Source organism: Leptosomus discolor, chromosome 2 (genome assembly GCF_034619465.1).
Source record: "Leptosomus discolor isolate bLepDis1 chromosome 2, bLepDis1.hap2, whole genome shotgun sequence".
Taxonomy (NCBI): Eukaryota; Metazoa; Chordata; class Aves; order Leptosomiformes; family Leptosomidae; genus Leptosomus; species Leptosomus discolor.
In genome coordinates this window covers 17,861,961-17,875,849 of record NC_141392.1, presented here as the reverse complement: position 1 = coordinate 17,875,849, position 13,889 = coordinate 17,861,961, and the positions used below count along the sequence as shown (strand labels likewise).

Genomic DNA, 13,889 nt, shown 5'->3' with positions numbered 1-13,889 from the left:
CTCTCTCTGAAGAGTAAAGTAAGTGCTCAACAGTTATTTTATCCCCCTTGCACCATTTCATTGCATACTCTGCAGAGCAAGAGTTCTCAGCACCAGTGAAGACTTTGTCCATCATGGAGATGCACTCTCACACACCCATTACTTTTCTGAAGGAAAAAAAAAAAAAGAAGCTTTTCCTTTCTTTCCCTATGGTCCTGGAATAATTCATACAAGTTTTAATTAACAGGTTCAGGACCTCCAGACATGGCAAGAAATCAAGCAAAGTGAAAGATTCAATCCTAAAAACACAACCCAGGCAGTGGGTGAAGGGCCCAGACCCACCTAGCATCCCAAAACCATGGCCCTGAAGAGAAATGGGACTATCCACCCATATAATGAAGTTTCTTGAGGAAGATCAGGAGAAACCGGGGGGGAGGCAGAACCTGTGATGGCGGGTGTCGCGGACGGCACGGTCACTGGGGATCCTCTCGCTCTCCCGCTGGTTAAAGGCATGGAGCCGGTAAGGGTCCTCGCCGCCCTTCCACCTCCGGGCACTCAGGTACCTCCGCTCTTCAAACTGATCCCAAAGGTCGTCCCAGTCCACGTCCGAGCCCTGCGCGCACAAAGTCAGCCCCGTTAGAAAGAGGAGAGACTGAAGGACACCTGACCCTGCTCCGGAGGTCCTCCCAAGACCTGCCGGAGGTCGGTCAGCCCCGCAGCATGGGCAAGCTTTGCAAGAGCAGGCTAACAAGGAGCCTCATTAGGTCTTCAGGGGTTTTTCTTTTCCTTAGGTTTTGAAACAGCATGTCAAATAGAGCCTGCCAATTTGAATTTAAAATTACTACTTTGAAACCAAATTCAGGTCTCTGGTGGACCACCCTCTCAAACAGCACAGTCTCAAGAAATATAATAGCACAAAGGTCTTGTTAGGGTTTAAGTTTCTCTCCAGCCAAAAACCAAAGGTATTTTACACCACATGCCTCATCAACCCTGTAACCCTTCAGGCAGGGAAGGGCCATCAGACAGGAGCAGTTTCACCAAGCACAAACCCATGTTTCCACAGCCGTACCCTGGCCCCAGGGCCAGCTCCAGCAGTGGGACCCTGAAAGAAGGGAACCATCATCCTCCCAGTCTCATTTCGGTCAATCTTTGCCACAAGTCTCCTACTGAGGACTTCAGCCCCACCGCAGGGATAAGAGCGGGCAAGTATGTGTCCATTTGGTCCTTCCCCTCCAAAAGGATGGAGGAGCTGCATTTCAGGGTTACTCAACAGCTCTGACAGCCATCGGGGTGGGGGGGTTTAAGCACCCCTTGGCAGCTTGGTGCCATCAGGAGGTTTAAGCATCCCTCGGCAGCATGATGCTGTTGGGGGGTTTAAGCATTCCTTGGCTGTGGTGCCTGAGCCAGTGAGCACAATGCAGCGCCGATAAGATCTCATCGTTACAGCAGCACAACCTCTTTGATCTCAGCCTACGTACAACACAGAGAGATGCAAACATTTACAGACATCTCAGCTCTAAAGAAAATTGTGATCTTATCCCATAATTGATCTTTTCTTCTTCTTTTCTTTTTTTTTTCCCCTCCTCAGTTCATACCATCTCAAAGCCGATTTTGCCTGCTAATAGCGCAAAATGAAGCTTTTGAAATGAGCGATTTTTATCCTGTAATTGATTTTACTTGCATCTGGTAGCACTTTTTTTTCTAGTCATAGGAAGGGGAGGAGGAAGCACTGACTCCTGCAAGTGAACCATGGCAAGACCAAGCTGGGCAACTCCAGCCACACGATGCCCCACACTACCCTGGGTCACAGCAACACGAGCACCCCCGAAAAGCCGACAGACCCCAGGGATACAGGGGTTTCCAGATATAGGATCATATTCATCTTCCCCCATTGTGACCCCATGGCTTTCTCAGGAACTCCAGCACTTACCCCAGTGCAGGGAAGATCAGAAGAAACCCTCAAGCCACCAAACATACTGGGAGAAAGTTACTCAGGACAAGGAGAGAGTTATTCAAGGCTGGGAGAAAGTCATGAAACCAGTAAGGTCACTGCAGGAGGCTTAAAAGGAGAATGTACGTAACCTGCCTGCAGGCTTTCAGGAGGACCGACATATGCAGGGTGATAAATATTGTTTATGTTTTTTCTAAGGCATCTTGCAAAATGTGATTTACCACCACAGTAAAAGATCAGGGAAAAGCGAGCTGATTGCATCACAGAGCCACCAACAGCCTGATGTTTATAAGATTTCATGATGACCCTGGGAGGTCTGGCGCCATTGAAACAACCACCACGGAGTTGCGGTCCCTAAATTTTAATGCTGTGAAGAAAAGTAAAAGTCGGTTTTATCAAACTTAACAAGAAGAGAAATGGCTTTCAAAAGCAGCCACATAGCACTCAAGGCTGTTGGATGTGTATACTTTCTTTTTTTTTTTTTTTTTTTAAATGTCAGTTAAAACAAGTAGCCTTGGATCAGCTAGAAGGGTGCAGCCAGGCAACCATCAGACAGCTCAAGCAGGAGGGCTGCCAGATTCCCACCAGCAGCCATGGCTCCGGGAAAATTGGAGCTTCTGCACATTCTGCAAGGGCAGCACAGTTCTGGCCAGGCCAGCAAAAGCAGGGGTCAGCACACAGGAAGGTCCTGGCACATGCTTAGAGGTCTGGGACGGCATTTCACCAGCATCCATCTAACCCCACTACCATCCTGTTACTGGGCAGTCCCAACAATGAATGGACAAATACCAGTGCCTTATCCCATGGCATTTGCTTTTCATCCTGCCCTGGATATACCTTGCATCCAAGGGCTGCATTCTTGGTTCACACCACCGTGAAGAACTAATACCCCTGCACAATCTCCACCTAAAAGACATCAGCCCACCTTGATTCACCCAGGCTCTCCTTTTTGGGTTGAGGAAAGCTATCAGTAGGATGATTCCTAAATATCAGATAGCTAAATGCACATCTGAGATCAAGAGCAAATAAGATGCCAAATAGAGATTAAAGAGTTATTTTAATCACCATCTGGCCACAAAACAAGCCCAGGGATTAGGTTAACTTTCTCAGCCAGAGGTAGATACCCAAGTTTGGTCATTTGCTTTCAATCCATATCTCCTGGGTGTCCTTCAGCTTTCCATCCCAAGCCTCCCCTCGAGAGTAACTGAAATTGGAGCAGGATGCTCAGAGACACCAATCTCTGCAAAAAAATTTCTGCACACAGCAGCGAGGGTAAGTGAGGTAGCAGCCTTGGATGAAAAGCTCCCAGCTACGCAAGTGGTGGGAGGCAGGAGACCTCCCCGACCTGCGTGCAGGGACTCGTCTGTTTCTCAGCGTCTGATCACGGACGGGGAAAGCAAGTTAAACCATAAGGAGAAATCCCCATCTCTCACTCAGGGATAGCGCATCAGTTACAGGTTACTGGGTAAGGTCTTCATTATAATATTTCCGCCATGTATTATCACCTCTTCCTCACACCAGAATTCTGTCTTGGGAGTTAAATAACTGATGTGCAGAAATCTAAATTTAATTTATTATGATCTAACTCACTTTAGAAGCCAAATTACCCTGCACTAGAAAAGGATCAAGTCAATACTCCACTTGCCTTTCTATTTATCTTCTACAGGGTTCCTCTCTCCAAGTTTCATATTCATTTTCTCTCATGTACTAGTAATAAATTTTCATTTTTTTTCTTGGAATTAGGTAATTTCTTTTTCAACATTGCAGTTTAATGGCTGGTATTAATTATAGGAAACACAGTCAATGCTTAAAAGAGTTTGAGAGACTCAATGAGTCTACAGGAAAGAGAGGAAAAAAATATCCAAAGGGTAGCCAGCTGCTCTTGGCAAACAAGTGCTGCCCCCTCCAACGCTGCATCGGGAGGGTTCCTGGGGGGAGTGGATGAGAGGGACCCCCCAGGCAAAGAGACAGGGACGAAACTCATTGCAGAGAGCAGCTCCCATCTCACACCAGCACTCAGCTGAGAGCAGGTCTCGCTAACAGCCTTCTCCTTCACCAGCTCACTAATAGCATCCCCCCCCCCCAAACCACCCACTAAAGTCACCCCCCCCAAAACCGCCTGCCACCTCTGCTGGCGAAGGGCAAACATCAAACCCCTAGAGCAAGCAGAGAGGCAGATTTTCACTGTAACTGTACATTAAAGATCGAAACCCTCTTGGTGCAAAGATGTAGTTCATCATCTGCCTCTTAAATCACGGCTCAGAAACACCAAAAAAAAAAAAAAAGAAAACAATATTAAAAACAAAAGGAGTGGTGCTGGGGGGGGGAGGGTGGGTCATTAACAGCAAAACTACAATTTTCTGGCAAGCGCTAATGCCTTGTTTATGTGGATTTCTGTGAATATGACATTTTAATGGCGTAATAATTGTGTGATTACAGTATAGCAGGGATCGCTGGAGCGGGAAGAAGGAAGAAGCAACCCAGCCGGCTGCTACTGCAGGCCCACAGCATCCCCACAGGATGCTCTGCCCCCTCCTGCCTGCACCCGCAGGCAGCCCCCGCACCCCTCGCCAGCACGGGAGGCCAGAGCAGGCTGAACATCAGGCAGGGGCCAGCACGTTGCAGCAGCACCTTGGCCACAGTGAGGTGGCCCAGCTGGGAAAGGGCATTTCGGGTGAAAAGCCTGGCCCAAGCAGAGCCGGCGGTGACCGAGGACAGGCAGGTCGCACTTCCAGCTGCCCAGGACGAAAAGGAGTGGGTGGCACAAGCCAAAAGTGGACTCTGATTCACTTCCTTCTTTCGTGTCACTGTTTTAAAATAGAGAACTTAAGCCTTTGCTAAAATAAAAGCCGGTTTACTTTTGGGGCTGCTGAGCATTGCCATTAGCGCAAGGCAAACCTTTCAGGAGGCCACAAACCCAAGCCAGCCTGGCAGCTGGCAGAGCTGCTGGCGTTTGCCAGGGACCACCAGGCTTTGCCCAGGTTAAGGGGTTTTGTCTGTGCAGGTGCAATGATGACCCCGAGGGGGTCTGGCAGTGACAAATATGCCTCTACCTCAGCCTGCCTTCACACCCAGCTTTCCCTGGAAAATCTCATCCCTACATAATCCCTGACCAAACACTCACCACTGAGCCTCCATCCTGCCTTCCCTAAGACTCGGGCATTAAAAAAAGGAGGGGAGGGGGAAATAAAAAAATATATCAGCCTAGCAAGAGCTCCACTAAACAAGTGAAAACTCTAGAAACTCGGATGCCACACAGCATGTTGCTGCCCAGCCGTGCTTGGTCACTCCTCTGCCTGTGGAGGGTTGGCACACGTGTGCGTGTTCGACACAGGTCAGGGGCACCGGAGGCAGAGGGCAATCTTTCAGCAGGAATTGCAACCAGGCATTATACAAATGAGATTTAAACGTCTCGCTGAAGCGCAGGGCGCCTGCAAGCAGGAGGTTCAATTATAGAGCTGTTACTGGCCAAGGCGCTAATGCCATCTGAAAGGATTATAATACTTCAGACAGGGTAGGGCTCATCCCTCCTTGTCCCCCAGTGCCAGTTCATGCACTAAGAGAGCCAGCAGCCCCCAAGGAGAAAGAAGCAAGACAGCATTACACTGCCTCCATCCTCTTCCCTGTCTCCCGAACAGCCTAGATGGAGCATCAAGGCACAAGATTCTTCAGTTGAGCTCTGGTGTGGTTTTCCTGACACTAGAGCGCAGAGGCTTGGCTTAGCCCCATGCACACAGTAATGTGCATCCTGATGGCCTTATCCCCAAGATACAACAGCCACACTCTTTGCCCTGTCCAAAGAGCATGCGGCCATGCCAGAATTAGACTGTGGGTCTCTGGAGAACAGGCTTTGTACCCATCCTGCAGCACGTCCTCCACTGCATCAAGTATTGCTCAGGACCAAACTGGCACGGACCCTGGAAAGGTCACATCCTACACTTCCTTTCTCTCACCCCCCTCCCCAAACTGCACAGCCCCCAAGCCAATCAATCACTTAAATACAAACTTAAGTGACTTTAGGCATTTGGAGGAGCCCACAGAAATCCCTGTTTAAATGCTAGAAGTTAAGTACTTGCTTAAGTGCTTCATTGGCTCAGTGATGCCTTCTCCAGCTTTGTGCTGACAACCATGCATCAGAAACGGAGGTAGCTTTGGGCCCTGGCTCTCATCTGCTCTTAATTAGTCTTCTGCCCCGTTGGGATTTTAGCTCCAGTTCCTTTATTTGAGCGCTGTGAAGCTCCTCTTCCTCTTGCACCAGAGTACCTGGGCACAACACCTAAGTGCACCTTGGCAACAGCTCCTTTGGGACCCCACAGGGATGCACAGCAGGCCCATGTTCACCAGGATCCCACCCTTCCCCAAGGAGGACCAGCATCTCCCACTGCTTGGAGGTGATATACTGCCTCTCAAGGGAGACTTGCAGACCTGAGTCTGCTCTGACCCCCCCTTGCTGGGGGAAGAAAGAACAACAAAAAAAATTGAATAAAATATTAATACAGATACCTAATTAAAGCAAAACACTTCTCCAGCAAATCCTGTCCTGCAGCTGGGGTCCCTGGAGAAGCTCTGAGTGTTCACCATTAAGCTTCTTGCTGCCAGTGACCTTTCCTTGCTTGCTCACATCCACAGGCACACTGCTTCATCTTCAAAGGATGGAGCATCGCCGCCTCCTCTGCTGGCTCAGCAGGGAACACAAGTCCCTGAGGACCTACCAGCAAGTGTCCCACTTTCTCACTTGGCCCTGAGGCCAAGACCATGCTATCACCACCCTTGCTGCTCTCCCTACCCACCGCCCAGTTTCCTTTACCCATCTCTCTCCAACCCACCCTCTAATGCTCACTCCTGCGTGGGCAGTGTCTCAATCTCTTCTAAGTCACACAGACATGCTTATGCAATTAAGACACCTACTGCATCAGGCAACAGGACTGACAAAGGCTGGAAAACGGCCATGAAAAGACTTGACCTTCAGGAACTGGAAGAAGACTTGGCATTCAAGAACTATGGCTGCAGTCATGGCCTGGATGGAAACATCGTCATTCAGGCTCTGGAGAAGGTTCTCCAATGCATCTTCCTCTGAATGTCCTCATTATCAACTACCATCAGCATAGGCTGTTGGCTGCTGATTCAGTGCAAGAAGCCATCCCAGGGCTAGGGCAGCTGGGCCATCATTAAGTTGATCACAGCTAGAACCAGCTCTTTGTGTATCTTCTTGTCTGTATCTGTGGTAAACAACATACAGGGTCCAAAACACCCTCCAGAGGCTTAAATTTGCTGAAGCCTCCAGCCAAACACAACAGCATGAAAAGCCACCAAAGAATTATTGATGCTTTTTCCAGTAAGGGCACTGAAGCTTTAATTTTAAAACATATGGCCAGAGCAGCCACCAAAATGGGGAATTTATTTGCAAATCAGGAGTAGGGGACTCCAACTTGCAAGGAGGGAAAGATGACAGATTCATTGCTTTGATGAAAGGCCAAATTTCATTTCCAGGGCTTCCCTTAGGAGAAAGGAAATCAGCTCAGAGTTCACACCATGCTTATCAGCAAACACTCGCCATGCCGGCAGCAGTGCCAGGTTAAAATATACCCCCACTTCCTGCAGGCAGCCAGGACCTGAGCTTCACGTGTGGATGGTGCTCCTACCCACTGGCTATAGCATCAGGCCACCATCCTGCCTCTATAGGGGGAGCAGCAATGCACACTACTGGCCAGCATCGCATGCCCCAGCCAGATCCCAAGGCCCGTGGTGACCCCCATATGCTGAGGAACATCCTGCCTGCCTGTGATGATGGAGAGAAGTGCAGGGTTCAGGCCACTGACCTCTAGAAACAACACCCAGCTACAAAATTCCCTGTGTTCCCACTTGGAAAGATGCTCTTCCTTCTTGGACCCCCAAAATCAGGTGTGTACAGAAGCGTCTTGCTGCGTAAAGAACACAGACTTTAATTCTTTAAAATAATAAATTAGCCTGTAGGATAGCCTGACACATGAAGACAAATCCTGTATAATTAAAAAGGAAAGGAAGCCGATTATATCCTCCTGGAGAATATTGCTGCCTGCTTCTGTTTTATTTATACGTTACACTGTATAATGAGCTGAATATTTAGGAGGTCAGCACAAACCAAGCTGCTGACTGGAGAAAAGAGAAGACCCAGCTCTGTCTGTGCTGGGAGCCAAGCAGGAGGATGGAGAGGATTTCTGGTCATCTCCCCCTGCCCACAGCTCCCCTGAGATGCTACAGGATTGCTCTGTTCAACTGCTCACTCCCAACTGCTTGTGCTCAGGCTGAATCAATCTTCCCAAGCCTCCCTCAAAAGAGGTCTTCCAGGCTTCCCCACCATCCCCCAAGAAAGGATGAGCAAGGCCATTGGCACTTGTGAACTCTTTTAATGGGTCTGCAAACAATAAATCTGGATGGCAAATAAGACCAAATAGATTTTAAGAGTCTATAACAGACTCTGCTTCCACTGAGACTTTTTTTTAAGATTTTGGGTTTAAAAAAAAAAACAAACAAAACACAAAAGAAGGTGGAAAACCACTGGTCTGGCAGCAGCTCTGCTCTGCAGTGAGTGTCCCGTGTTGACGGTAAAAGTCCACCACTGGTGCCCCCACTGCCGCTCCCATCAGCAGTGGAACACCCGCAGCTCCCCTGGGCCCTCTCCATCCTTCGCTGATGCCAGCTCCCCCAAGCACCTTTGCCCCCTGCCACAGGGGGTCCCCTCAGCACCCCACTCCAGGCTCACCGAGGCATGAGGAGATGGCAGAGAGCATCTTTGTGGCCATTGTGCTGCATTAAGCGGAGCACCACAGGCAGCCCCTCCACAGCCCACTGCCACCGCTCAGTGCCACCGTCTGCTGTCTGCGTGGCATGGGAGCAGCAGGCGGGTGAGCACGAGAGCTGCTCCCCAAAGGTTGTCAGCAATAACACAGGGGACTGATTGGGAAAGAAACAAACGCAGCATCCTGTGTCCCCTCCACACCAGCCACGTTCAGCTCATTCCCAGAACCATCAGAGGTCAAACACATTGGGAAGAGCCCAGACCCATGAAGGGTAAATGGCAAAAGGGAGCTCTTGCGCGGACAGACAGTGTTTTCTTTTCCTTCTGTGCCTTTTCAGGAGAGACACGAGCTGCTTCCCAGCCATGAAGGTCAAACCAGCCTTCCCAAGCTTCAGCAGGAGCAGCAGATGATTTAGTACTTAGGAGCCCATAGCTGCACTCAGGCTCCAGCTGAGCTTGGCTCATCCTTCTGCGTAACAGCAAAACCTCCTACCAAACCACAGAGCTTGAGCGTCTTGGAGGTCAGAGAAGGTCTCCCCCTTCCCCACGGAACTGTGGCTCCCACGTGCCAGAGGACAGCCTGGGATGGGGTGCATTGGGGGAAAGGGAGGGGGAAAGGGGAGCAGGAAAGGAAGGGTCAAAGAGCCGGCAGCTGGAGTCCCAGCCCTTTAAAAAGCAGGCAGCTAATCCGAACCACACCTCCCGAGCAAGGAAGGGATCACGCTGTTAATACACTCGGCATCCTCGACCTGACACGGCCTTTTCACAGCAGCAAAGCCAAGGGTAATCCATCTGGTAATTGCTTCCATGGGGATCTTTACACAGCTTTAGAAACTAATGCTACTATCCTTCCCTGAGCAGCCGCCCTTCCAAACCGAGCAGCAATGAGGGGTGATGGATAACAGCAGTGTATTAAGGTGAAGAGAAAAGTGCCTCCAAGGAAGGGAAAGCTCAGCCTTTATTTTACCTTGGTTTATTCTAACATGGTGAAAAAACCCCAGAGATTAGAAAAATAGATATTCAAGCAAAATAAAATAATTGCAAATACACAAGGCATGGCTTTAGTTGTCTTCTGGAAGCCACCAGCTTGCTTTTCCCCCCTCCCTCTGTCAGCTAACTGCTTTTAAGGAGCAAAGCTTTACCAAGTGGGCACCAAGGCACAACCTGCTCCAAGGAAGGAGCTCAGCAAGGACAAGAAATGCTGTCAGTCAAAACTCCCTGCTCCTGCGATTGATTTCCAGCTCTGGGAAAGCCCTGGCCTCCCCTCCCGCCGTGCCTCGGTTTCCCTCCTCCTACGATTAACTCACAAGGCTCCTGCTTGGTGGGAGGCTCCCCAGGGAGCATCACCTGTGCTGGGCAGCTCCAGCACAAGGGCTTCTTTTCTCTTCCCATCTCTCACTCTTTGCAGAGTGGCAAGAGTGGAGGAAAACCCTTGCTGGTGACTAACCAAAATGCCCTAAGCCCTGTTGGAGAGCTTTCCTGGTGATGCACATTGTGCAGTGATGTGTTGCAGGCCAGCCCAGCCTAAACCAAGCCAAGCAGCTACCCTGGTACTGGCTGAGAAAAATCTCAGTCAGACCACGACCTCTCTGACTTATTTAAAAGCATCACCAGAAAGCTGCCCTACCCCACATAGAGAGGATGCAGGAGCCAGGGGTGGGTTTTCTGCAGCTGGCAGGGGCAGCACAGGCTGAGGGGTACCGACCCGTGGGGCATCCTGCAAATCCTCAGTGCATAGCCAAAGCATGAGACCACCGGTGCCAGCCTGTCAGATGCCATCCCACCAACAAAAAGGGCCAGAGCTTCAATGTGACCCACGTCCTCGTCTCGCACATACGCATTTCGCAGAGAGGCAGGCATTTCTGTAACCCAGAGCTGATCCTCGACACGCAGGCAGAGGGAGATGAAGCTCAGGTCATGGTGACAATACTCCAGGACACATGTACGACCCAGCTGCCAGCCCATCCTTCCTCCAACTCTCCTCAAGGTGAAATTAGATATAAAACATTTGTGACAGCAAGAACTGATCTAAACCTTTGATCCTTCGGTACCTGCTGCTGGAGTGTCTGCAAGATCCTGGGCCTGGGAGCAACATGACTGACAGGACCAGAGATACAGCAGCATAATTTAGAGCGTATGTGTCAGCCCAACCTTCTCCTATCTCAGCTCAGTAATAGGAATAAAAGAACCCAATCCTGGCTAGCGAGAAATGCACCACAGCAAGGTATGGTGAGTTAGGAAATAAACAAGCCTGTTGAGGAAGGACTGCGGGTCCCTGCCAGCCACAGGCGCAGGCGTGGTGGGAGTCTCAAGAAAGGTGCCGTGCCTTGGGACGATGCAGGCTTAGCTGGGTATGGGGAAGACCAGAGGCAGGGCATGGCTGATGTGGCCATGCCAGGCAGATCTCCAGGGTCTGGCCACCTTCCAGCAGCACAGCACTGCTGCTTGCACGAGCAAACCCTGAGCAGAGCTACAGCTGGGCACGGGAGCCGGGGCATGGGACATGCCAGGTCCATGCAGCAGGGACAGCCTGAGGATGACATGGGCCAAAGCTCGTATGGAGGCTTGAGCAATATTTTAGGGTAAACTTGCCCCAAGAATCATCTCCACAGGGAGAGAAAAGATGATGCTGGGAAAGAATCACAGCTTCTTCTGGGGCAAAGACCCCCTTCTGCCACTGCAAAAGCCACCTGCTTCCCTTCAGGAACAGGCTTAAGCAGAATTATCCTCCCCAGAAAGAGAAGCAGGTAAACAAGCATGGAGACACACACCCCACCGCCCCCTCCTGCTGTCCTCATGCGAAGGCACGAGCATAGCTTCCCACATTGTTAGGAAGATCAGAGATGCAAAAGCAAAACAGAAGGAGAGGGAGAAAAAAAAAACACAACAAAAACCCAACCAAAGCTGTAATTGGGCTTGATCAAACAACATCCGTACTTTGGAGGACAGCTGTTGTTACCACCAAGGGCCCATCACTGGAGCTCTGACACCCAGGAGGATGCTGGTTCAAAAAGCACTGCTATGTCACAGCGCAGAGACACAGGACAACCTTCTCTTCCCCCTTTTCCTAATACATTGGCAAAAACTGATCAATATTTCTGCACATCTGTAGAAGAAAAAAAGAAAAAAAAGTCCTGCTCAAAATAAAAATAAAAAGCAAACCCACTGCTAAGTCACCTGATACAGCAAACTCAAAACACCTCCTGAGAGCACAGGGATCTGGATAGAAACTGGCAACCAGTCGCTGAGCTTTGTTGTTATTATCAGAAAAAAATAAAATCTGCGTTTGGCATAGATTCTCTCTCACACATATGCACACGTTTCACTGCAATAACAAAAGAGCATTTTTGGAGTCATCAGTCATGAAAACATAGCACAGAAATCTTGATGGGCAGCTCCTGCTTGGGTATGCACCAGCCCCCTTGACTGATGCAGGAAGACGTTTTCTCCACCGCGGCGAGGCAGTATGGCTAACCGCTCCAGCACGCTCCTGCTGAGCTCCCACTGACCCCGCACACTGTGGCTAACCCATGCCTGGAGGCAGCAAGCCTTGTCACGTACCTCAAGGCATCAAACCCCAAAACCTCGTCCCCTTCAATACAGAATTCAAAGCCCTCCCGTAGATGGCATTCTGTATTAGCGCACGAAGTGAGGAGGCACCACACATGTGGGCAAGCAGCACATGCGTGATACAAGCCAGCAGCAGGGCTCAAATCAAGGCAGAAACAAGCGCCCCCTAAATCCGTTGGCCCTTGATGCTTTGGCAGCATTGGGCTTGGAGAGGGGCGGTAGCTGCGGGCACGGTACCACTTTCCGCAGCACAGTTGGGCTGGAAGTCAACACATGCGCCATTCATTGGCCATAGCAGCATGGAGGTGTCACCACGCAAGCTTGTACACTCACCTACCAGAAACAAGTTGATAGGCAACAGCTCCAGGACCTCCAAACTCAAAGAGTCAGCACCAAAACAGCCCAATACTCTCTTCAATGAAGAGCATTCATGTCAGGTGGACATGTTAGCTCCACCACCAGAAGCTGTCCAGTATCTACCCAAGGCGAAGGCCCCTGCTCTCAGAAAGCCATGGGGGGAGAGAGTAAGTGCCCCACATGATACAAGGAGTGGAGAGCAGAGGCTGGACGCACTTTCAGGCAGCCCCACCGCCTAGCTGGGCCACAGCCCAACCTGCACACCTTTGATCCCCCTTGCTCCTGCAGCCACACGCTCCCCTTGCCGGCAGCACTGTATTAAGGATTAGGTGGGATCAGATGCGGGATAATACAAATGAGGTCAAGTTTGCTGCTGACAGTAGCTGCAAAGAAATGAGGAGCCAGTCTTCCCAGCCACGGGTAAATAAGATGCTGTTAAACTTCAGCCAGGCAGGAGAGGAAAGGAGGGGTACAGGCTGAGACCAGGCAGGTTCTTTGCCCACAGGTTTGGATATACCACTACAGCACCTGATGGCCCGCAGCTACAGGGGGAAGGGACTCTCCTTGCAGAGGAGCCACACCTCTAGCCAGGCTTCCTGGAGGAAACCAGGGGAGGTGGGGAGTGGTAGAAGCGGGGAGGCTCCCCGCCACTGGAGGGAAGTCTCTCTCACCACCCCTGCACAGGTCTGCGTAACTAGAGATGAAACAAAACCCTTTTTCTCTCTGGATGGCCCTGAAACCATGAGTCAAGCCCCAAATTGGTGGTGCTGTTTCCCTTAACATTGGGCATCCACTGGCTAATTTGTCCTCTTGGGTCTTCTTCCATCCTCACCTTCCTCTACATCCCTCAAGCAGCTCTCTCCTCCCAGGCATGCCTCTACCTCCTCTTGCTCCACGAGCCTTTGGCACCAGCCACAGCATGACTTCAAATGGAGGGGAGAAGATGGCAATACAAAGGGCTCAGGCGTATGTTCAGACTTTGATACTGGCACATCAGAGCAAGCAAAAGCCACAACACCTCATGGAAGGAAGGGTGGGGAGCAGAAACCCTGTTGATGGAGAAGACCTGCTGAGGAGCAGAAATGCTACTCCACAGACTCTTCCTGAAAACACAGGAGTCAATGCAGAGGTCCTACCAGCTGCAGGGCAGGCAGGCTTAAGCATCTTAACCAGCACTGGTCCTGATGGCTCTAAAAAACACCCCACCTGACTGCTTTTATATTTGATTTACTGCTTGTAAAGGCACCCAGAGAA

At 50.4% G+C, this 13,889-nt stretch overlaps 1 protein-coding gene across 2 annotated transcripts in view; it reads right to left on the bottom strand.

The window, feature by feature from the left end:
- Window positions 1–13,889, bottom strand: part of LOC104349772 (polypeptide N-acetylgalactosaminyltransferase 14) — a 137,048-nt gene that overhangs the window by 60,959 nt on the left and 62,200 nt on the right. For both annotated transcript variants that reach the window (XM_086460667.1, XM_086460668.1), the window contains one exon: window positions 423–592. In XM_086460667.1, coding sequence (XP_086316793.1) covers window positions 423–592 — 170 coding nt within the window. The remainder of the gene's footprint in view (window positions 1–422; window positions 593–13,889) is intronic.